Source organism: Emydura macquarii, unplaced genomic scaffold (genome assembly GCF_026122565.2).
Source record: "Emydura macquarii macquarii isolate MOO-44397 ecotype Brisbane River unplaced genomic scaffold, CSIRO-AGI_Emac_v2 contig_3530, whole genome shotgun sequence".
Taxonomy (NCBI): Eukaryota; Metazoa; Chordata; order Testudines; family Chelidae; genus Emydura; species Emydura macquarii.
In genome coordinates, this window is record NW_027133667.1 from 8946193 (window position 1) to 8971167 (window position 24975).

A 24975-nucleotide genomic window follows, 5' to 3' on the forward strand; every position below is an offset into this window, starting at 1 on the left:
CTGTTCAAGAGAAACAAAAGTAAGTTAAAAAAAATTTAAAAGCCCAAAGGCACCAGCAAGTCAACAAATTTTCTGAGTAAAAACATACTTTAATTTGAGTGTGATAAGAAGAAACTGGGATTGGAAGATTAAGAAACTGCCATATTAATAAAAACCAACTTACTGGTACATTTATTAAACCCATTAAGTGCTGAACTCTGCACTGTTGGCTTATGAGACCACATGAAACTAAACTCAAGATATACTGAAAAATAACTGAAGTTGTAATATTTCTGAAGCAAAGCAACAATTAAAGATGAAAATCAACTAAAGGTTTTACTTTAGTTTATGAAAATTAAAGCAAACTGTTGCAAAAAAACCCCAAACATCATTCTGAGATGTATTATCAGGAGTGTTGTAAGCAAGACAAGAAATAATTCTTCCGCTCTACTCCATGCTGATTAGGCCTCAACTGGAGTATTGTGTCCAGTTCTGTGCATCACATTTCAGGAAAGATGTGGACAAACTGGAGAAAGGCCAGAGAAGAGCAACTAAAACTATGAAAGGTCTAGAAAACATCACTTATATGGGGAAGATTGAAAAAATTGTTTGTTTGTTTGTTTAGTCTGGAGAAGAGAAGACTGGGGGGAGGGGGAGAGGTGGGACAGACAAGTTAACAGTTTTCAAGTAGATCAAAGGCTGTTACAAGGAGAGAGAAAAATTGTTCTCTTTGACCTCAGGATAGGACAAGAACCAATGGGCTTAAATTGCTGCAAGGGCAGTTTAGGTTGGACATTAGGAAAAACTTCCTTACTGTCCGAATAATCAAGCACTGGAATAAATTGCCTAGGGAGGTTGTGGAATCTCCATCATTGGAGATTTTTAAGTGCAAGTTAGACAAACACCTGTGAGGAATGGTATAGATAATACACTTAGTTCTGCCTTGAGTGCAGGGGACTGGACTAAAAGACCTCTGAAGGTCCCTTCCAGTCCTACGATTCTATAACCAAACTGTATCTTCATGGGTTGAAAAAGGTACCAACAACAAACAATGCCCACAGTTCCAGTAATTATATTCCAGTGTCTGACATCTTCTATTCATAGGGCTAGAGTATTTTTTTTGTACATTTTATTTTGTAAACATACATATACAAAAACAAGTCTACCTATGGAAAACAACAATTCTAAGGAATATTCTGACTAGCTTTAGAACACTACACACAATGCTAAGAATTTACTTGTTAGTATTGCTTATATCAAGTTAATCTATTTAAATGAATATGTACTTTATCAGGATGTAAACTCAGAGGCCTTACTCTTTGATTAAGAGCCTCACTTCCAGCCAAAATTGACTATATTCTGCAATATAATTTATAAGGTAGATGGAAAAGAACAATTAGATCTCATGACTTCAGGATTGTTCTCTACAGTTTATTTTCTAGCATTGTGCTCAGTTTAGTTTTTAAGAATTCCTAGTAATTAGCCTTTTACCATGTCAATCAAGACACTAACTCCACAACCCACTGTCACAAAAATCACAAAAATCTTCCTGATATTCATGCAGTCCTGTACCCCTCACTCCCCAAAATATATACATCACAGTTTAGAATTACACTGCAACAAATTAATGGCTTCTATTAGTGTTTTCCGGTGAAAAAATTCATTTTATCTAAAGAAAAATATTTTGAAGGAAGTTTGATCACCTCCATCAGTTACTCTGAGCTAAAAGCAGCTGCTTAGGAGAGTCAGGACAACAACCTGGAACATCCACAGAAGGCGGATAAGATTTCTTTTACTATAATCCGATTAATTCCCAAACCACTGCAGATTTACCTCCAACAAGAGAAGTGGGGCAGTACAGCCTGTGGTTTCAGTCAACCTGCAGCCTCATGGCTAACAGGCTTTATGTAAAAGCTTATGGAAGCTTAATTTTCATTTATGAGAACGGCATGTCCATTTTAGACTTTTTTCCAGAAACACTCACGGGCCAGGAAACAGTTTAGCTAAAACACAGAATTGACCCCTTGGAGTCAAGTCAGCATGTCTTCCATATTATCAGCAACAAAGGATATAGAAGGCTTGCGGATGCATAACTTTTCCATTCAAATGAAAGAATTGCTTCCAAATTCTACCTCCCCACCCACCCTTCTTTCACAGCTTGAGGCAATAATGGGAACTTGGGGTTTAGTTCACAGTCGCTATGCAGCATACTGATACTAAGAACAGATTGCAGGGCTGTATTCTATGAACTACTTTGGCCTGTCTGCTCAGTATTCTAGAAGCCACACCTGCCTACCATCCTTCATACACTAGCATATTAACCACATCCATCACTGCTGCTCAAAGTTTGTTAACCTTAAATAACTCTTAAAGGGATTTTCATTACCTCCCTCTATTGCTTATGACAGAACTGAGCGAGGACTCACCTTATCCTTGCAGGGCCTTTGGCAGTTCTGTGCAGCACACACTGCATTTTCGTCATCAGACTCCTCAGCTCCTGACCAATCATACTTAGATGGTATATCCAGCACCTTCTTTTCTCTCTTTTTCTCTGTGCTCTCCTTTGCCAGCTCCACTTTTGCTGCAGCTGCCTTCTCTCGTTTTTTCTTCCGCTCCTCCTCTTTGGCCAGCTTCTTGGCCAACTTATTCAACTCCTTTGTCTTGTCCATGGTGAGTTTCAGCTTTTTCTTTTTGGGTTTCTCGAGTTTCTTCAGCTCTTTAGACTTCTGCTTGACTTCTCCAAATAACTGCTCTACCCTCTCCAGCTTCCGCTTCCGTTTCCGCTCAGAAGAGTCTCTGCCTCTCATTTTCAATGGTTTCTCATCCAGGCTGTCATCCTTCATAAAAAGGAGGAGAGATTTTAAAATTGAGAGAATTCCACATGCTACATTTCCATAGTCTATTGGAGACATCCTCCCATCTCCACCTCCCATTCCCCAGGTTTTGGGTGCAGAAAGCTCTGCTTGACTACCATGTGGGAAGGAGGAGTCTAAACAAAGGGGACTCCTTCCTAGCTTTCAGCTTGCCAGAGTGAAGTGATGAATGAAATCAGATTCAACCGTGTAAGAAGAGAATGGCTTAAAAGTCAATGACAGCCTATGGAAAAGCAAAACACTAAGAGAAAGGATTCTGGATAAGCAGTTGCTATACTACTTCGTTGACTAACGTAAAAGACATTTCTAGGAAGACGAATCATTTGTTCCTTAAACATTGGTCTATTCTTGCTTATTCCCCGTCCTGGGGAAATCTTGCTGCTTATAATTGTTTTCACAGTAACCACTTGTTACTTTGGGTGGGAAATACAACATAGCAAGTGGCGAACTCTAAAAACATGTCTATTTTTCAAGAAGATGCCTTGGTACTCAAAGTGGGGGAGACAGAATCACAGGGTGCATAAACAGAACTGATTCTAAATTGAAAACCATTCTAAATGCCACAAGTGGCACCACTGCAGGCTCTTTAAAATAATGTAAACTCTGATCTGAATCAGACCTTAAGGGGAAAAAAACAGGCAACTGTTGCCACTACATTCTTCTTTAGCACCAAGCCCTATTTACATCCAAAGGATTCACAAAGTAAACCACCTCCTTTGCATGAATACAGGAGCCTTGCATCCACTGTCAAACCATGCACTAAAGCCCCAGTTACATTGATAGAGACTAAGCACATGCCTCAAATCATTTGTCAAGCAAGACTCCTTTTATTTATTATCAAACATCCAATGCAGTTATTCAGCCTAAAACAAATCCACTACAAGTTTCCACTTTAAAAAAGCCAGTTAGGACATAGTTAAATGCAAACTAAATGAGTATATAAAGATTTTCCATTTAAAATTAGTAGTTTTGGCCAAAAAAAGCTTTACCAAAAGATTAATCTAAAACTCATCTGCTGCACAGACAGCTGTAGTCTACATCTACAAAACAAACTGTTTTGCTTGGAGGTACTCTGACAGCCAGCACTCAGGCTACTTTTTCAAAATAAGTGCACACTAGAACAATATTAAAGGAATATTAAGGTTACAGAGCAAAGCACTCAAGTCAGAAAATGATGAAGGAAGCTCTTTGGGACACAGACTATCCTTTTGTTCTGTGTTTGCACAGTGCCTAGCTAAACAGGGACCTCCTCCATGACTGAGACTTCTGGGTACTACAACAATTTACAGCTGCACACAAAACCTTGACTTTTTGTATGCAGGCATTACGCTACAGTCTTATTAGATAACATACTAAGTTTTCCTGCAAGAACCATACCTTATTCAGTGTACAAGACAGATAGGGCTCAGTGAATGAGGCAATTATTCAATATTTCTTTCTATCCTCATTGTTCAGTGTGTAACCCCATTCCTCATTTCCTGTATACCATCCATAACTTGAAATGAATAAGGAATTCTCTATTCTATAAACTTGTCTGTGGAGTTCATCAATGTATTATCCCAATTGCCTCAAATAAGTTTATCCTCCACACTTATGTGAAGTCACAAATCATCATTATCCCCATTTTTACAGATGCAGAAAAGAGGCAGAAAGATTAAGTGACCTGCCTGAGGTGCCTTAGAAAGCCTATGGGTATCCTGAGTTCCAATTCAGTTTAACCACAAGTGCTTGCTTCCTCTCCCAGAAGTTGAATGACTTATTCATGTACACTATGCAACTTCTGGAGTGAATGAGGTAAGGGTTCTTTGGAATGGACCTCAGACCAATTCACACAACCCTGATTCATTCTCCATCCAATGTGTGAAATGAATGAGGCAGGTGTTGTGAGAGAAAAACCAGTGTGTGATCATATAGTAAGAGTTCTGCAATACACATGCGAAAGGGAGCAGGAGTTCAAGGTGCATAGGCAACCCTCACTGGGTTTTTTTCTGGTTTTCTCCAAAATCTTTTATTAAAATACAGACAAGAACATAGTTTCCTTCCTTTCCATAATTTCCTATACATAATTTCCTTCTCCACCAATAATATATTGTACACCTGGTAACAACAAATGGATACAAAGCTAGACAGTAGGGTAAGTCTTCGTCACTTATTTGAAATAATTGTCTTCCCATTCTCTTTTCAAAATGGCTTATGTTCTGAACCACTCATTCATTACTTCTGAATGCTTTGCTTTGCAATCTTAACTTTTTTTAAAATGATGGTTCTCTGTATGGAATTCTCATTTTTTGGGCAGGTTTAATAAAAGCAAGATGATGATTAGGTGTCTGTGAAAGACCTGCTGTCAGGTGCCCACCTCAAAAGGAATGCTGAGCTGAAAAGAATGATGGAACAACTTACAAGAGGTAAGTATGTATTTAGAGCAAGTTAAACAGAGTGGTGAGTGAGGTCAGAGTTCTTTTGGATCTGAGACTAGTTTCTTTTTAAAAAAAGAGGCAAGATGCCAAAGGAAAAATCCACTGAAAAATCATCTGAAATTATATTTAAAAAAAAAAAAAATTCAAATAATGTTCACCCAATGTTGTTCTATGCTAGTTTTCCTCCACATCCATACCTCCATGATGTGAAGAAATCTGTCTTCATAGGGTGGATGTGTGGCCTGTAAAATCCGCCAGATATGCTGCGTCTCATCCAGGGATACCTCCAGTAGATCTCCTATCATCATTAGATCTTCAAGTTGAGATTTGGCACCGGGCGACAGCTCTAGCACAGGGGGTTCCAAACTGCGAGGCACCAGAGGGCTCTTCCGGGGCTGCTTTCTTGGAGTGCCAGAACCTTTCAAACAGAAAACGAATCAGAAAGGTCAGACAGGAAGGGGGTCAGAAACAAGACAATGGTGTGTTATTTTTCAATAACAGTCTGAGGGTGGAGAAGGCTCAAACAGAAATAATGGACACTGGCATAGCCACTGAGCACAAGCAAATAAGGATTTTGGTATATTTCTACTGTACATTCCCTGATATGCTGAACACTAGCTGCCTTTCCCCACTTGTAGTCATGATACCCTCTGAGCTTACCTTCACTGGCTGGGGTTCCCAACCACCGGCTCAGATCCTCCCCAACGACTAATGCATAGAAAAGGCAATACCTTGAGGGCAGCTTTTGGAAGCAGATGAATATGCATGTTCAGCACAGAATGAGGGAGCTGTCCACATGTGTGTCACCACTTCCTCTGATTTGATGGGGATCTCCTCATCACAGAATAGATTGGGTTCCAGGCTGCTTGAAGATTTCACACTGGCATTATCCTGAAAAAGCCACAAAGTGAGAAAAATACACATAGGCTGTTACAGCTGGAATTTATCTACTACAGAGCAGATCCTAAGAGAATCCTTAAAAGCCCACTGGTTCCAGAACCTGCTCAGAATCACCTTGCTACAGAAATTGACTGTATCAGCATATGGTGCAATTAATGTATCTATTTAAGTAATGAGATGATGGCAGCAGCTCTAGAGAGAAGTCAATGTGTTCCATACACACAGGTTGAGTGCAGTGGGAAAAATGAGCGATTTCATAGCTTTCGCCACAGATTAGTCCCCAGGTGTGAACTCCATTGTCAACAGAATGATACACCATAGAGGCCCCTGCTCTTGAGGCCCAACAACAAGGGGTTTATAGGCAAATGTACACTTTGCACTTCTGGAAGAATTTCAGGTCAGGATGTGCGCTGGCAAGGGATGTTAAATTTGGCATCTGTCTATGGATAGAAAAACATCGTTAGAGAATGGGATCCTAAAGCAATTTTTAAACCTGAAATGCCATGAATTTCTTGTCAAGAGGCCCAGAATTTTGAAAAACATGTAGTGGCTAAATAGGGCCATTATAGCTATTAGTGTGGAACCAAGGACTTCTATTTGCAGTTGACATCTGCTGTACAAAGTTAGACTCCAGATTAAATTACAAATTACTGGACTGTTTTGTCACACTTAATTGGGGATTATCAGGCATTCATGAACTCCATGTAATGTGTGAAGAAACCAACATCAAAAACTGTTAACTTAGAGAATCAACTACTGTCTGCCTACTTAGACACTTTGATAGACTGAAGAATTGGGCTGGTTAAAGTTTCCTTTCCCTGATTTTAATCTAATACTACAATTAATTTTTATTTATTTATTTATTTTTGTATTGCAGTGGCACCTAGAGGCTCCAGTCAGGGCTTCGGTGTACTAGGCACTATATACAAACAAACAAAAAAAATCGATGGTCCCAGCCCCCAAATGCTTACAATTTAAGAACAAGATGATAAACAACAAATGGATACAAAGAGATGTGGGCAGCGCAAGCTAACTATGAGACAATTATGATCTGTGTAATAAGCAGGGGGTCACAAAACCTCAGTTGCCCGGCTAATAGCAAGCATTTTATTAGAATCATGGCATAAGTGATTTTTAAGGAGATATTTGGTGAATAATGTAGTGACCGCAGATTTTTAACAGGGAGCAAATCCCATGCATAAAGAATGGCATGGGAGAAAACAAAAGAGATGCTTGTGGGAAAATCTGACTAGTGAACATCAGCTAGCATCTTTGGCAGAGCAGAGGTGTACAGCTCTATCTGAGAGTAGGGATAAAGGTATTGCACAGAGAAACTATGAAAAGCAAAGAAAAAAGTTTGTGCTTGCTGCTGTGAAAAAGGGGAAGTCTTGGAAGGAGGATTAAATAGAAAGGGGAGACAGTCTAAGCAATAATTTCATATGATATTTACAGTAGCTTTTTTAACAGATTTTAAGGTGGCAGGATGGCACTTATTAAAACCAAAAAGGAGAAGGCTGCATACATGATACATTGAGATATACTGAGGGCCTGAGCTAGAGGGTTAGCAGCATGGACACAGGAAAGGCCAGATCTTAGAGAGATGTCATGCAGAAGTAAGTGGCAAGATTCAGATACGGATTGATTGTGGGGTCGAGAAAGGGCAGAATCAAAGAGGACACAGATTATAGGGCTGAGTGACAAAGAACTGTGCTGTTGCCCAAAATGATCTTCAGCTTGGGGAAAAAACGTTAGCACACTTGGATAAAAACTTTGAAACATTCAATGGTAGGGAGAAAAACTGGAAAACTAATACTGAAAGAGGTGATGGAGATTAAATCAAATATGAATTTGCACTGCAGGATTAACAAGTCAAAGCAATTTCAGACTCATCAAAACTGAAGGCAAGAGTTCTCCTGCATCTACAAATCTGGTGAAACTGCATCAGGAATACTTTGTCCTGACCTGAACACCATATTAACAAGATTGCAGGGAGCTCAGAAAAGAATAATTAAGGGCAGTTTATGATAACTCCATAAATATTTGATGGATGTAAACAACCAAAAATGCAGGGGGAAGGTGTGAAACTAGGTGTAATAGGAGGAAGCACAATTGGCTGTAAGACTAATCAAAGAGTAGTTATCAATTTTTTTTCTGTCAAACTTGGAGGAAGTATCTGGAGGTGTGTTGCAAGGGTCTGTGCAGAGTCCAGTACTATTCAACATTTCACTAATGACTGGGAAAAATGGATTGGAGCATATGCTTATAAAATTGCAGATGACACCAAGCTGGAAAGGGTTGCAAGCACTTTGGGAAACAGTATTAAAATTCAAAATGACCTTAATAAATTGAAGAATTCAAGAGAGACAAATGCAAAGCACTATACCTGGGAAGAAAATATCAAATGTACAAATACAAAATATGGAACAACTAGCTAAGCAACAGCACTGCAGAAAAGGACCTGGGGATTATAGTGGATCAGAAAGTGAATAAAAATCAACAATGTGATGCATCTGCAAAAAAGGCTAATATTATGGGGTGCTTTAACAGGAGTATCATATATAAGACAAAGGAGGTAACTGTCCCACTCTCCTCAGAACTGGTGTGGACTTGGCTGCAGTACTGTGTCCAGTTCGGGGCACCACAACTTTCTAACTATACAGATAGTTAAGCACTGGAATAGGTTTCCCAGGGAGATTGGATTCCACAATCACTGCTGGTTTTTAAGAACAGGTAAATATCTATCAGGGATGGTACAGGTTTACCTGGTCCTAACTCACAGCAGGAGTTTGCACTAAATGACCTCAAGGCCTGTTCCAACTCTACTTTTCTATGATTCTATGAAATTAAGGAGATTTACAGCTGAAAACTCAGGCAATAATTTCACTGTCGAAAAGTTTACCTAGCTGTGAAATAGTCTCAGTCCCACTGCCTGGGACATGTAGAACAAGACTGTACAAGTTAAGCATTTTGTAGGCAATAATGCTGCATTAACAAGGTAATGTACCAGGTTATCCAATAGGCCTTTCCATGTCTAATTTTATGATTCTACAAAGATTTCAGAATTCTAGGATTAAACAGATTTTGAAATCCCATAACTGTAGAATGCATTCTCTAAAATCTACACAGCAGTGCTATTAAGCTCTCAAACCTTCACAAGCATTTCCATCTTTCCCAGCATGTCATGTCTTATCACAGCCCAGTGAACCGCCACATCTTTCAGAAACTCCTCAACCGTGTGCCCAAGGGAAAATTTGGAATTTTTATTTTAAATGATTGTTTAATCAAATGCCAAACTAACTGCAAACCTTAATTTCTAAAGTTCCCTCATAACATCTCTCATGGGATTACAGAATAATTATGTTGCCCATTTTCTTACCTACTACAGGCTGTTACATAGAGAAAATTGCTAAAAAAAGCTGGAGTGTCTGAAAAGTGCTAAAAGTAATAACTAAAAAGAGTGAGACAGATAAGGACTGAAGAAACTTAGCTCCCTTTAGAAACTATAGAATTTACCTTAAAAAAACTCCTTAAAATTAGATGTTTCGTTGTCTTTTAAGATAATCTCTACAGTATCTAATGGGTCCTCAAGTTTTTCAACCTTAACATGCCTCATGAAGGAAATACAATGCTGCATTGCTAAGGCGACAACTTGAACTAAGGCCTTTTCTACACTAAAGAGTGGTATCAAAATAAGTTACAGTGATGATCAAAAAGTGCTATAATTACAATGTTTGCACCTGTTCACACAGCATTTGTGTTGCCGAAGCGCATGCACAGTTGGCACTCTAGCATCGACAGTGAGAGCAGCTACCCCACTGCACAACTCACCACCTTATGCCACCAGGAGTTGTGGGAAGGCAGAGAGGATCACAGTACATCATGGGTGCAGGCTCAACGTCTCATGATGCAGTGATTTCCAGCCTGTCATTCCATGGTTTCCGACTATGTTTTGCAGCATTTTTCAACGGCTCCAGTTTCCTGTGTGTCCACCATCTCTATCTGAAAGGATGGATCCTGCACTGCTCCCCACTGTCATTGTCAGGTGTTCTTCACGGGTTCTCTTGCAGTATATCATGAGCCCCCAATCAGAACAGGAATCCGAGGTGCCTGACCTGCGATGTGCCATGCAAACAAGCAACACTGGATTACGGTTTGCATTCGTGGAGCATCTGCACACAGTGCACTGCCACTTTTGGGTGCATGAACCAAGCACCGAGTGATGGTATCGCATTGTTATGTAGGTCTGGGATGATGAACAGTGGCTGCACAACTTTTGAATGTGCAAAGCCATCTTCATGGAACTCTGTGCAGAATTCGCCCCTGTCCTGAAGCGCAAGAATATCGGAATGAAAGCTGCCCTCTCAGTGGAGAGGCGTGTGCCGATTGCGTGTGGAAGCTGGCAACTCCAGAGTACTACCAGTCAATTGTGAATATGTTTGAGTCGGGAAGTCCACCGTTGGCACTGTGTTAATGTAAGTGTGCAGAGTCATTAATCACATTCTGCTATGAAGGACCAAGTGTCTTGGAAATGTGCATGAAATAGTGGATGGGTTCGCAGCGATGGGATTCCCTCACTGTGGCGGGGCAATAGATGCACACATATCCCAATTTTGGCCCCAGACCATCTTGCAACAGAGTACATCAACAGAAAGCGGTACTTCTCTAAGGTACTGCAGGCGCTTGCGGATCACCATTGGCATTTCACTGACATCAAGGCGGGTTGGTCAAGGAAGCTGTATGACACGTGTATCATCAGGAACACTGGCCTGTACAGAAAGCTGCAAGCAGGGACTTTCTTTCCAGACCAAAAGATTCCAATGTGGGATGTTGAGATGCCCATAATGATCATGGGAGATCCAGCCTACCCCTTACTGCCAGGGCTCATGAAGCTTTATATAGGCAACCTGTAAAGCAGCAAGGAGCGCTTTAACAACAGGCTGAGCAGATGCCAAATGACTGTTGAATGTGTGTTTGGCAGATTAAAGCCTTGCTGGCGATGCCTCTAAATGAGGAAAATATTCCCATGGTTATAGCCGCCTGCTGCATGCTCCATACTATTTGTGAAGGGTGAAAAATTCAACTAGGTGGAGCACAGAGGCAGATCATCTACAGAGGCAGATCATCTACAGAGGCACAACAAACAATGAACAAAAGCATGATTGTGAGTGCAACAACAGCATTGATGCATTACTGTAAAATACACCTTTCTTGCTGTCCCCTGGCAAGCATACAACTCAACGATTGCCCAGGGCATGGTGAGTTGTGCCCAGGGTAGAGGGGGCACTCAAGCCAGGGAAAAGGTTCCGGATGGTTGTTTGGAGTATTAATGCATGTAGATAGGGACAAAATTTCAAATTGTACCACCATCTTCCACAGGCAGAGGCCATAGAAGCAGATATCTCACTGCTGAGAGTAAACAGGGATGCTAGGATGCATCTCCTTCATGCAAACAACTTCAAACCAGGTTCCTATGCTGCTCGCCAGTGTGCCACTGTGGTCCCTACACAAGTGATGAGAGTTTCCTTCAACAAGGGTAGACACAAAGCAGCTCTGCCAAGGAATCTCTGGGCAGAAGATTAGTGAGAACCTCCAAGAAAGTTTCCTAGAGATCTCTCTGGAGGATCCCCATGAAATCTCAGTGTGCAGTAAGACACTTTTCCACCGCACTTCCTAGCTGCACAGGGAAATGGGAGGCACATGCAAACAAACACAGATACTCTTGTGCATTTCTCTCTCTTCAACCAGTTATATAATGCAACAAAGCAAAAAAGACAGCTGTGTCTTATGTAACCAAGCAGCATCAGCTCAAAAAACCAATCATTTACCAAAGCTCCCTTGTCTTGAATACTGCACGCCAAAGCTGGAGGGCTGGGACTGGTTCAAACCCTCTGAAGTCGAGAAGAGGTCTCAATACCCCATGTCACCAAATGACCCAGTTTCTTGCTCTGCATCGTTGTCCAGCCTGACCTCCTCATCCACAAATTCATCGGAGTTGACGCCGGTGTCCCATCTCTGGGCCCACAGAGTATCCAAGGGTCTCTTGGCATTAGATATGGGGTCACCGCCAAAGATGGCTTGCAGATCCTCATAGAAGTAGCAGATCTTTAGCTCTGCACCAGAGCAACGGTTTGACTCTCTAACCTTTTGGTAACCCCTGCTACATCTCCTTCATTTTCACACAGCTCTGCAGCGTGTCCTGTTCATAGCCCTTCTCTGCCATGGCACAAGAAATCTGATAGTAGGTATCATAGCTCCTTCCCCTGGAACGTAGCTGGGACTGCACATCCTCCTCTCCCCAAATGCTGATCAGATCCAGGAGCTCTGATGTGCTCCAAGTGGGAGTGTTTAGTGCATCAGATGGGAAAATGCTATGTGAGCTCTCCACACCAACCAAGCAGGAAGTGGAATTTCAAAAATTCCTGGGATTTTAAAGGGGGAGGAGCAAATAGCTGCAGGTCAGCAGAGTTCAAACAGCTGACCAGAGCAGTCAGGATGGGCATTCTGGGACACCTCCTGGCAGCCATTTACCGTGACATAACCAAGTGCGGTGTGTACACTGATGCTTTGTCACTAAAAGTTTGATGCAAAAAGCCCCATGCCTCTCGTTGAGGTGGTTTTATTTTGTCACAAAATCAGGGGAGTTGGGTCGGCATGGGGAGAGGGTATTGTAGTGCGTACAGCACCACTGCTTTGGCGCAAAAAGATGACTTGGTCAAAAAAAAATCTGTAGTGTAGACGAGCCTTAAGAGAACACTATCTCACATTTTTCACTGAAAACAGTGAGCAGCATCTCAGAGAACAATTTTGTATTTTATTTTAATATAGTCTTACCGAAAACATATTTAGCTACATAAGGTGATTTTTACTAATCTCTTCAGTTTTCTCATGAAAATTCTTCTGAAGCAAAAACATTTATTGAGCCTATTGATAAGAATAGTTTTAATTTCTGAAGCAGTTCCAGGAGCTTAGTTTATGTTTAGAGCCAGAGATGTGCTCCTGACTTCCTCCACATGGTGGGAGTGAACAACTCCATCTCCTCCACATACACAAGTGGAGCAGAGAGCAGACGGATAGAGAAATGCAAAAGGAGACTGAGTACCAGGAACTTCTTACAGAATTTTCAAATCCCACTTTCTGCTACACTGTAACTTGGTGAAGAGCTCCTGTTTTGGGCACTAATTTAATTTGTGACAAGTACATAATGTCTCTGAAAAGGTACAAAATCAGAACATGGTCCCATCCTGATCTGTATAGTATAAAATACAATTCCTCCAGTCTCCTTGTGTCCCTAAATCCCTGAGAAGTGCAAGTATCTAGAATTTTCTAGTATTTAGTAACTAGAAAAGTGTTTTAAATCTAGTCATATGACAGACGCACTGAATTTTGAGTAAGAATGTTATAAACAAAAATGTTCAGCACTCCAAATCCATGATATACAGATGAAACACATCATCAAAAACCTGTTTTGTGAAAGACACAAGGCCACACTACATATCTTATGTCTTGTCTACAAATGGGAATTAATCTGAAATAAGGTAGTGTGTGAATTTAAAATGAAACAACTGCTCTTGAATAACTCCATGTCTGAACACTTGTTCTGGACTAAAACTGCCTTTTCCTGGTTTAGCTGAATCCCCTTCCAAAATGAATTAAACTAATTTGGAAAAGACTCTTATTCCAGAAGGGCGATGTTCACACATGGAGTTATTTCAGAATAACTCCACATACAGACAAGACCCTAGTACCAATGCTAAGTGATTTACCTTTATGTCATATCCATATGTCTCCCTGATGTCTTCATCAGAATCTGTTTCTTCATCATCATAGTCCAGGGTTTGTCGTGGGGATGACGAGACACTCCCTATCGTCCGGTTAAAAGCGGATTGCTGGAAACTAGTCAGATGGCCCTAAGTGACAAAAGGAAAATAAGAATGAAGCAGCAAACAAATGTACACAGTAAGGAGCTGCAGCAAGAATCATTGCTGGAGAAAATAAATTATACAAAGGCTAGTTGCTCTCCTTGGGTTTCAGGAATACTATCTGTACATGCAGAGCAAAGCCCTGGCAAAACTATCACCATCTTAAGGTCTGGGCAGAAAACCTGGGATGTTGTCCAAGAATAAGCCACATGGGTTTGATTTTATTTATTTTTTCATTCATTTTATCTCCAGTCCTTTTGAGAAATGCTGACACACTCCTACGGACTCCTCATTTTAGCTAGAACTGTCAGTGCACAGTCAGTGGTAGCACAAGCATACTCCTCACAACGACATCATCTCAATAAGCCTCAATCTTGATGTGGAGGAAACATCTTTAGCAGCTGTAGTAGACCACTTGCAGTCCTCCCTGAAACAGCTGAAAAGGCATCAACTGCTTTAAGGACAACTATCTACTAGAAACAGTTCTGAGGCCTAACAACATTCCATACAGGCCACTCAACTTGCAGGATGGTAGTGGTATTTAGATGCCTCAGGAACAGGTGTCTAATAAATACCTAAATCTACTAACGACCTCTTGTCATTACCTGGGGGCTGCCTTCAAACCAATGACCTAGATGACTAACGCGTCTAATGCTCAGCACATAACTTCTTCTTTCCCATACAAAGAGTCAGAAAAAGTCAAGGCATTTCACATTCTGAGGAAAGACTGACAAATCATAGTGAAGAGGTAAAGAACAAGATACCCCCAGGCACATCCCACCTGTAGGTCAGGATTAGCTGCTGCTTTCTGTAGCTCTGCACTGATTATCTTCTCTGTCTTCTCCCTGGCTGCCTGCTCCACCATGCGCTGGCTGAGAACAGAAAGCTTGGCCAAAGCAGAGGATAGTTCATCAGTGGCCAGCGCCTGCCGTGCTCGATCCTGCCAGCTCATGGCGCGTTCTGTCAGGCACTGAAGCGCCTCGCCCTCAGGCAGCCGTACAGGTAGCTTCTGCAGGGATACCAGCAGAGACAAGATGGTTTCAAGCCGGGGCCTTCGAGAACGCATGCAGAGTGGGCACAGGAACTTGACTTCTTTGGCCTGCCAGCTGGAGCCCTTTTTTTGAGAGCTGGTTTTGGGGAGGGGCACACAGTTGCTATGAAACCAGTCCTTGCAGAGCTCACACTGTAGCATGAACCCACTAGCTGTTTTGCGACAGATGCAGAACTTGACTTCCTCTATATGGTCCACCATGGTCATCTTAGCCAGGTTAGCTGCCCTGAGGGCGTGCATGGCTTCAATCTCCTTCTGCTCCCGGTCCTTGAATACAGCCACCTGCACAGCACAGAGAGTGATAGCTGATAACCCTTCAGAACAAATGGACACAAAGTTTTACTACCAGAGTAGATAATGCTGAAATGCAAGGACATATCAAGAATCTCCTGAGCAGTGACTCAAAAGCCAGAAGAAAAATGCAATTCTAGTTGCAACTTTCTCGTCAGAATCCTGCTATTCCCTGACTCTGACATAGGATCACCACCTAACATTTACACAGTACCTGTCTTCCCAAAAGCTTCCAAAGCACTCTGCAGACGTAAACAGAGACCCCAGCTGTACCAGGGAACACTTTTGCCTCCACTGAAATGCAGTGACCTCTCAAGTGAAGCATTGGCCTAAGAATTACTGAAATGCCTTTTTCCAAATTAAATTGCAGGGGAAAATTAGAGGGGAAATGTACTTACTCAAATTGGAATTTGGCTCAGAAACCCATACTAATGCCACCTATTCCCAAGTAAAAGGCAACAGCCTCTTAATGACCACAGTGGGACAGGGGTTTGGATCCAAGACAAACCTCCAACAGCACAGTGCCCCATCTCACACTCCCTACACAACAGGGCATAGGATTAAGACCGATTGAGAGAGATGAGTATCACTTACTGAATCAACACCCTTCCCTGTAGCACATAGGTTATCCTTAGTGTTTCCCATCCAAGTAAAGACAGTCTAACTATGTTGAACTTGAGATTTGATGGATGATCTCCAGGCTCTCAGCCTGTGCCACTTTTCCTCACTCCTGTAGAAAGGAAATCTAAATGATGACTATCGGGCCCTTATTTTACTTTCTGGTATCATCCACTCACTATGGAGAAGTCTTATGTAATATTTTTCTCAATTCCCCAAAAAGGCCTTCCCCCCTCCCCCGACAAGATTAGAACCAGGCAACAAGTGATTCAAGACTTTTTTTTTTTTTGGGGGGGGGGGGAGGGAGGGAGAGAGGAGGGCCACAGTTTTTGTGTGGGTGGGATGAAATAGCTTCACATATATGTAAGAAGGTTTTACGCTGCAGTGCCAGCTTTACCTGAGGTCAGGGAGTTTAGAACACACTGACTGCAGTCTGCACTAAAGATCATGGAGAAACCATAACTGTCTTGTTATCAATAATGTGATGACCACATCTACTGGTAAGTGGTCACGCAGCCCTTAATGGGGAAAATTTTGCACACTTCTACCAAAAGGGGAAAAAACTTCTCAAAAACTTCATCTTCTTGCACCAAGATTTTGCTTTAAACAGGTCTGCTTCTTTAACTGTAGTTTCCGAAAGCTATGTTGTTTGGGTTGAACTTAGTTCAGTCTGATGCACAGCAGAGTCTAACCAAAGCATGTCTGGTTTTTTCACATTGCTTTATGTGGGGTAGTAGCAGCTCTTTCCTTTCAGGTATTTTGAAAGGTTTTAGTTTATGTTCATAAATGGTGAATGGAAGAGTGCACATTTATTAACCCTTGTTCCATTAAAGCTACACTTCGCAAATCCCCATTCCACCCCAATGTATTTTCTTTCTGAATTGTACTTCCCTCTCCTCCCACTGTCCATCCATATGTGTTTAAAATAGCTGAACTGTATGCTTTTATCAGGCTTGTTGCTGAGGTATTCATTTCATGGTCCTCAAGATTTCCACAAGGACAAAAACAGTTAGCAGGCTAGACTTAACTTCTACTAACTCATTTGCATTTAAACACAAACAGACTCCATCAAAAGCTCACAAGCCCCAGAAGACACCAGCCTTACTGCACAGCAACTCACCACAGATGCAGTGTCCCTGGTCTCCTCCAGCCCATCCTCCAGTTCACTCAGGGATTCCAGATCAAGATCTTTCTCCTTCTCCATTAACTCCTTCACCCTCTTCCGTCTATTCTTACTGCTTCCATAAACTCCAATATCACTCCGGGGGCTCAGAACCTGTAAACACAAAGGCAAGCATGTAAGTCCCAAGGACACCAATCAGATGAAGCCACATAAGGCGTTCCAACCATAATACTATGCTCTCTGGGCACAGATGAGAACAACATACTATGGAATGATTACAAATCATAGTAGACACTTTACTTCTTAGCAGTAAAGCAGAAACCTTCAGTACACCAAGGCAGACTCACCAAAAGGAGACTAGGTGCCTGACCATGTCCCACCTTCATGTGGGACTGAAATTTATGTTCTACCCTATCATCTTAAGGAGGGGTAACCTATAACTCATATGTCCCCTTCCCAGGTTGCAGAGGGACATCAAGACAATTCTCTGGCTCTAATACATAACTGTCTGCTGCTCACCTGTAACAGGGTGTAGCTTGAGTTCTTCTTTAGGAAAGTCCTTGCTGTGCGCTCCCTCCAGGCACGAGCTGCTGCTACCTGTGACTCCACCTGTGGCAGGGCATCAAGACGCACTGGTATTGGACGGCCTTTCGCAGACAAGCTCTCCAGCTGCTCCAGATAGGCGTAGTTGCTACCGTTCTGGGGTAGAACACAATACTCTGAGCCACAGATCGCCAGCACTGAACTTAGACATCAACCAAGCTTTGCCATGAATTTCCCCTATCCGGTCTGACTGATATTTTGATAGCTATTCCTGCACAATATAAACTTATCCCACTTATTCCCACAATCTCTAACGGGACTGGCTGGCTCAGGGAACTAGTAATCAGATAGCATTTCACCTCTAGATTGCTGGTTCAAATCCAACCAGGTTAACAGTGATCCAAAGTTACTAGCTGTTGGTTGCTCAGAAGCCCATGTGAAATATGGAGTTGGTAGTTCTCAGTCTAGCTCCCAGTAAACATGTGACTACATCAAAGACACACCACCACCACCAATGGCAGTCTCAGCCCAGAGGTCAAGAACTACACGGACCATGGAGACAACTCCCCTCTCTTCCCTAGAGATGACCCCTCTGAGCCCGGGCTGAGGCACATCAGTAATACAGTGCAAAGGGGACACATGCACTACTGTTGCTCATGTTGTACCTATTCTGTAGAGAGAAGATTTCAGTCTCCAGGGCTGTCTAATCTGGCACCTCATGAAAGCTCTAAACACACATGGAATAGTCAAAATAAAACAAATCCTTTCTATAGTCAGCTCAATGACTTGGAGACCTGGATGTACCAAGTCTTGCAACACAGATACGCATCTCCGTGGCAGTTTGTAGACCAAACAGCTCCAAGACCAAATATGGGCCTTTACAGAGCTGCATTTGAGGTAATGGAGAAAACTGATGGCCTTTGTGGTTCACAGTGGGATGCCCAAAGGAAAGGGAAAATGAAAGGAACAGGTTTTCAGTGGTGGAACAGATGGCAGCCCAGAATGAAGAATTCAAAACATGAAAAGAACAGGATAAGCAATGAAAAGTTCAAACAAGCTTCCCTTCCCCTCTGGCCTTCTTTCGGAACAGAGATGTTAGAAAGAGAAAAAAGATTTCACTGCCTGCTGTTACCCTTACCTGAATGGCCTCCACTTTGGCTGTCCAGTCCCTAGCTCGCTGCAGGGCTTCTCTCAGTGCCAGTACATTGGGCAGGTAAGCTGGGATATTCTTTGCTTCATGCACGATGTTTTCCAGGGCCATCATACTTTGTCGTGGTCTAGCGTGAGAAAAACCAGATTCCAGCCTTATCTCAAGAAAGGGTCAGTCAAGTGAAGTCATGATTAAGGCTGGTGGCAGGGCAGCTTTATCACTACACTGCAACGCAGGACACCACAGTCTTGGAGGGGGCTGTTCACTAATAAACACCAGCAGAGATGGCCTATTCAGCACCAAGGTCAGAGGACACTGCCTCAGCAACAGACCTCAGATTCGATCTTATGACCTTGACAGGAAGCTGGTGGTGGTGACAATCTCATGAGAATAAAAAACGACAGCAAAGTCATTGTGAGAATGCTTAGATCTCCGCCCTGGGACACTGACTAACCAACAGGGCATCATCTCTACTACAACTGTTCAATACCCTCAGTTTAAACTAAGTGAATCAGACAGCATCAAACAGTGGAAAAACTGGCTAGATTTTCACAGCCTCTGCTCCTCACTATGTTCCTAAGACGGACAGAACATGTACTTAAGGAGACATTCCCCTCCAAAATACAGAGGACTTCTGACTATCACAAAGCATAGCTACCAAGGGAATGCTTACCTTGCCTGTAGGCAGACCTTGGCCTTCTCTTCCCATCTCTCAGACACCGTAAGCAGCTCCTGCAGCTCAGCCATGGCTTTTTCTACAGCATGATGTGGTGCCAGCCCCACACCTGAGTCAATCAACTTCTTCATCACATCCAGAGTGACCCTCTGAGGGTCCGAGAGAGTCAACCTCACCTCATCCAGCCAACGTGCCTGCTGCAGTTCTTGCTTCAGCCGTGGCAGTTCTGGAAGTTCCACATAGAGGCCAGAGCCCATGTCTATCAACATTTGCAACTTGGAGGAGTCTGGGATCTCATCCATCATGGCTTCCTGAGCACGCTCATGAAACTCCTCCACATCATCCAGAAGGTTCTGAAACAGATGTACAGCAAGCATGGGCAGCCATTCAGCAACAAATATGCACAGTCGAATCAAAGCAAGTGCTGTCTGGCTGGTCAACCAAATGCATCGAATTTAAATGACCAGTCAGGTAAAGGCTCAGGGCTATTCCAGTTATCTGCCATCTGGATTATTAAACCACTAATACTGAGAGCTGCAGGAACAGATCATCTAAACTAAACCCATACTAATTTTTACTAAACAACAACTCAGGATAGGGGAGAAAGGCATAAAAAGAATCGACAGCCAGAAGCTGAAGCCAGACAAAGTCAAATTAGAAAGTTAGAAATAAGGCACATTTTTAATAGTGAGAGTGATTAACCATTGCAACAAAATATCAAGGGAAGTGGTGGATTCTCCACCTCTTGGAGTCTTAACATGAAGACTGAAAGCCTTTACGGAAAATGTGCTTTAGCCAAACACTAGCACAAGTTACCAGCTTCAGTACAAGAGTGATTGGGTGAAATGTAAGAGCTGGTGATATACAGGAGGTCTGACGTTATGATCTAATAGTCTCTTCCAGCCTTAAACTACGAATCTAGGGGAAATTACAGAGGGAAAAAATTTAGTTTTGCTTATTTTGCAAATCCATTGATGGTGGGATTCCTTGCATGGGTGATCATTGTCCTTTTCATCCAAAACGTAACAATGAACAACATTAATGCCAATGTGCACCACCTAATTAAGGAAAACACCCAGAGATGTAAGTGATCTTATTTAACGCTTGTTTCAGAGCCCTCTAATGTTCAGAGAACCAACAAGCTTCTGCTATGCATGACCCCAAATTTGCAAATTAATGACTTGACATCATGAGCTTTACAGAATGGGACACTTAGGCCTGGCCTATACACAGTTTTTGTACTGTTGTAACTATTTAGATGAAAAATTAACCCTCTAACCCTTAGGGTGGACACAGTTATACCAGTATAAATGTGCTTATATTGGTATAGCTTACTCCTCTTCTCATAAGGGAATAAGCTCTAGCAGCCAAGCACATTTATACTGGTATAACTGCATCTACTGTAGGGAAGTTCATAGATTGGTAAATTCCAAGGCCAGAAGTACCATTGTGATCATCTGCATAAACACAGGCCATAGTATTTCCCCAAAATATTTCATAGAGCATATCTTTTAGAAAAACATCCAATCTTATGTTCCTATTGAGGAAAATAAAAAGGAGCATAAACTCTGACAAGTGAAGTGTAAAAATATAATTAGGAAGACCAAAAAAAATTGTGAAGAACAGCTAGCCAAAGACCCAAAAAGTAACTTTTTTTAAGTACATCAAAAGCCTGCCAAACAACCAGTGGGGCCATTGGATGATCAAGATGCTAAAGGATCACTCAAGGAAGATAAGGCCATTACAGAGAAACTAAATTAATTCTTTGCATCAATCTTCATGGCTGAGCATGTGATGGGAGATTCCCAAACCTGAGCCATTCTTTTTAGTTGATAATCTGAGGAACTGTCCCAGATTGCGGTGTCATTAGAGAAGGTTTTGGAAAAACTACTATTTAATTTATCCATTTTAAGTCACCAGGACCAGATGATATCCACCCAGGAGTTCTGAAGGAACTCAAATGTGAAATTGCAGACCTACCTACTGTGGTATAGCTTCTGTACCAGATGAATGGATGATAGCTAATGTGATCCCAATTTTTTAAAAAGGCTTCAGAGGTGATCCTGGCAATTACAGGCCAGTAAGCCTAACATCAATGCCAGGCAAATTGGTTGAAACTACAGTAAAGAACAAAATTATCAGACACATAGATGAACACGATTTACTAGGGAAGAATCAACATGGTTTTTGTAAAAGGAAACCATGCCTAACAAATCTACTAGAACTCTTTGAGGGAATCAACAAGCATATGGACAAGGTTGATCCAGTGGATATAGTGTACTTAGATTGTCAAAGCCTTTGACAAGCTCCCTCACCAAAGGTTCTTAAGCAAAGTAAGTTATCATGGGATAAGAGGGAAAAGTCCTCTCATGGATCAATAACTGGTGAAAAGGTAGGAAACAAAAGGTAGGGATAAATGGTCAGTTTTAAAATAGAGAGGGGTAAACAGCGGTGTCCCCGAGGGGTCTGTACAGGGACCAGTATTCTTCAACAGATTCATAAATGATCTGGAAGAAGTGCTAAACAGTGAGCTGGCAAAATTTGCAAATGATACAGAACTACTCAAGATAGTTACACCCAAAACAGACTGCGTAGGCTACAAAGGGATCTCACAAAACCGAGTGACTGGGCAACAAAATGGCAGATGAAATTAAATGTTGATAAATGCAAAGTAATGCACATTGGAAAACATAATCCCAACTCTTTCTCTCTCTCCCCCCCTGTTCCTCCCCCCCACACACATATAGATAGATATAGATATATAATGATGGGGTCTAAATTAGCTATTACCACTCAAGAAAGATGTTTGAGTCATTGTTGATAATTCTCTGAAAACATCCACTCAATGTGCAGCGGCAGTCCAAAAAAACTAACAATGTTGGGGAATCATTAGGAAAAGGATAGATAATAAAACAGAAAATATCATATTGCCTCTTTATAAATCCATGATATGTCCACATCTTAAATACTGCATGAAGATCTGGTCATCCCATCTCAAAAAAGATATACTGGCATTGGAAAACGTACAGTAAAGAGCAACTAAAATGATTAGGGGTATGGATAAGTTTCCATATGAGGAGAGATTAGTAAGACTGCTACTTTTCAGCTTGGAAAAAGACGACTAAGGGGGATAGGATAGAGGTCTATAAAATCATGACTGGTGTGGAGAAAGTAAATAAGGAAGTGTTATTTACTCCTCCTAACACAAGAGCTAGGGGGTCACCAAATGAAATTATTAGGCAGCAGGTTTTCAACAAGCAAAAGGAAGTATTTCTTCACACAACACACAGTCAACCTTTGGAACTCCTTGCCAGAGGATGTTGTGACAGCCACGACTATAACAGGGTTCAAAAAAGAACTTGATAAATTCATGAAGGAGGTTCATCAATGGCTATTAGCCAGATTGGCAGGGATTGCCCATTCCCAGCTTCTGGCAAAAAGCAATGGGATGGATCACTTAATGATTACCTGTTCTGTTTATTCCCTCTGAAGCACCTGGCACTGGCCATTGTGGAAAGACAAGATACTGGACTAGATGGACCACTGGGCTGACCCAGTCTGGCCATTCTTATGTTCTTGATTTTAAAATTGCCAGTGATGGAGAATCCATCATGACACTTGGTAAAATTGATCCAGTGGTTAAATTACCCTCTCTGTTAAAAATGTACAGAAATCTCCTGGTTGTCATCTGGCAAAGCTTTTTATCAATGGAACTGAGCCTGTGGGGAAGGGTTAATACAATAAAAACGAATATTCTGCCAAGGCTCCTCAGTATTCTAAGTGGCCTACTCGTATATACCTCTCCATCTTATTTTAGAAAATTTAACAACATTGTTAGAGCCTTTCTGTGGGGTCCTTGTCCATGCCCATAACTATAAACTTCAACTCCCTATAGCTAAGAGATAGAGGAAAGGGTTGCCAAACACACAAAATTATTATTGTGCTTTTATAGTGTGTCAGATGTAAAACTGGTTCCAGAATGCAGACACTTTTATATCCCACATGGGTGGATACTGAATCGGTACTGATGCATCCAATTCCCCTCGCAGGTCTGCTCGGTTCCTCTTTTTATCTGATGGAGAAAAACAAGGTGTCTACAGTAGCAGTCGTGTGGGCTATCCTAACTAAGAGGTACCAAATTTCAGACTCACAGTAATACAACAGCACCTATCTGAGGTAACCCAGATTTACAAATTTGGGGGAAAAATATAATTTAGAAGAGCTAGCTGAGCAAGGGCATCATATAGATTTCCCAGTTACTTAAGGATGAAGGCTTTGTCGCTTTTCTAACACTAAAGCAACTATATGCCTTGCCACCCTCTGCAGAGGGGCAGTACTTACAATTAAAACACTTGCTAATGTATCAATTTGATCTGGAATTCCTAAGACTGCCAGAGGCCCCAGAGCTATTGGGAACCTTGGAAATGCTTCATGAACTCCCAGGTTCCTATCCACAATGTATGCTTTACTTCACTGGTCTGGAGTTTTGAGAAAGCATCGGAAGGGAAGTTATCGCAGCCTTTAAAAGAACCCCAATGGCACAGCATGTTACGGAATGTTAAAAATGCTTCTGTGGATCTCAGGCTGATACAGCACGAGATTCTATTCAAAATGTACTGGATGCCACAAAGTTTGTGCAAGATGGGGGCCTTATTGTCTGATATTGCTCATGCTTTAATAAAGAGAAAGGAACTCTGATGCATGGGCTATAAGACTATCCCAGTCAGGCAGCCGCAGAAAGAGGGGGAAACAAGCATAAAAACAGGGCTCAACTTCAGCAACCAAACCTCAGCTGAAAATTATATCCTAGATAATTGTACCTACTAACTCCACCACACAGACATTGACTACTGAGGGCCACAATGATTACCAAGCGCATGATTTTACAAAAATAGAGGAGTAAGCTTATGCTCAGACTAGAGGAGTGGTATTTGGACCTGTCTGAATTAGCAGCTATGAATTCGAAGAGATTTGGACCTCATGTCTTAATACAAGATTCCCCAGTTTTTGCATCCCAGGAGTACATTAGCCCTTTTGGCCACAGCATCATACCAGGAGCTCCTGACCAAAATCAGAGTCACTGCTTCCCAAGATAAAGTCCCTCCTCTTGTACATATAGTCTATGTTCTTTGCTCCTAGATGTACACATTTACATTCCACCATATTAAAAATACACTGTTTGCTTGGTAAACAGAGCACTGTCCACTCCCCCAATTTTTGGGTTGTCTGCAAACTTCATCAGTGACGATTTTATGTTCTCTCTCAGGTAATTAATAAATACATTAATTAGCATAGGGCCAAGAACAGATTCCTGTGGGACCTCACTAAGAACACCCACTCAATGATTCCCCATTTACAATTACATTTTGAGATTTATCAACTTTTAATCTATTTCATGTGTGCCGTGTTAATTTTATATAGTTCTGGGTTTTGTT

The 24975-nt window shown here is 41.8% G+C and overlaps 1 protein-coding gene across 2 annotated transcripts in view; it reads right to left on the minus strand.

Annotated features, from left to right (window-relative positions):
- KDM5A (lysine demethylase 5A) overlaps positions 1-24975 on the minus strand; it is a 77456-nt gene that overhangs the window by 7722 nt on the left and 44759 nt on the right. For both annotated transcript variants that reach the window (XM_067536246.1, XM_067536245.1), the window contains 9 exons: positions 19538-19893; positions 18853-18991; positions 17691-17870; positions 17169-17324; positions 14870-15421; positions 13933-14076; positions 6001-6160; positions 5467-5687; positions 2406-2816 (listed from right to left, as the gene is read on the minus strand). In XM_067536246.1, the coding sequence (XP_067392347.1) occupies positions 2406-2816; positions 5467-5687; positions 6001-6160; positions 13933-14076; positions 14870-15421; positions 17169-17324; positions 17691-17870; positions 18853-18991; positions 19538-19893 (2319 nt within the window). The remainder of the gene's footprint in view (positions 1-2405; positions 2817-5466; positions 5688-6000; positions 6161-13932; positions 14077-14869; positions 15422-17168; positions 17325-17690; positions 17871-18852; positions 18992-19537; positions 19894-24975) is intronic.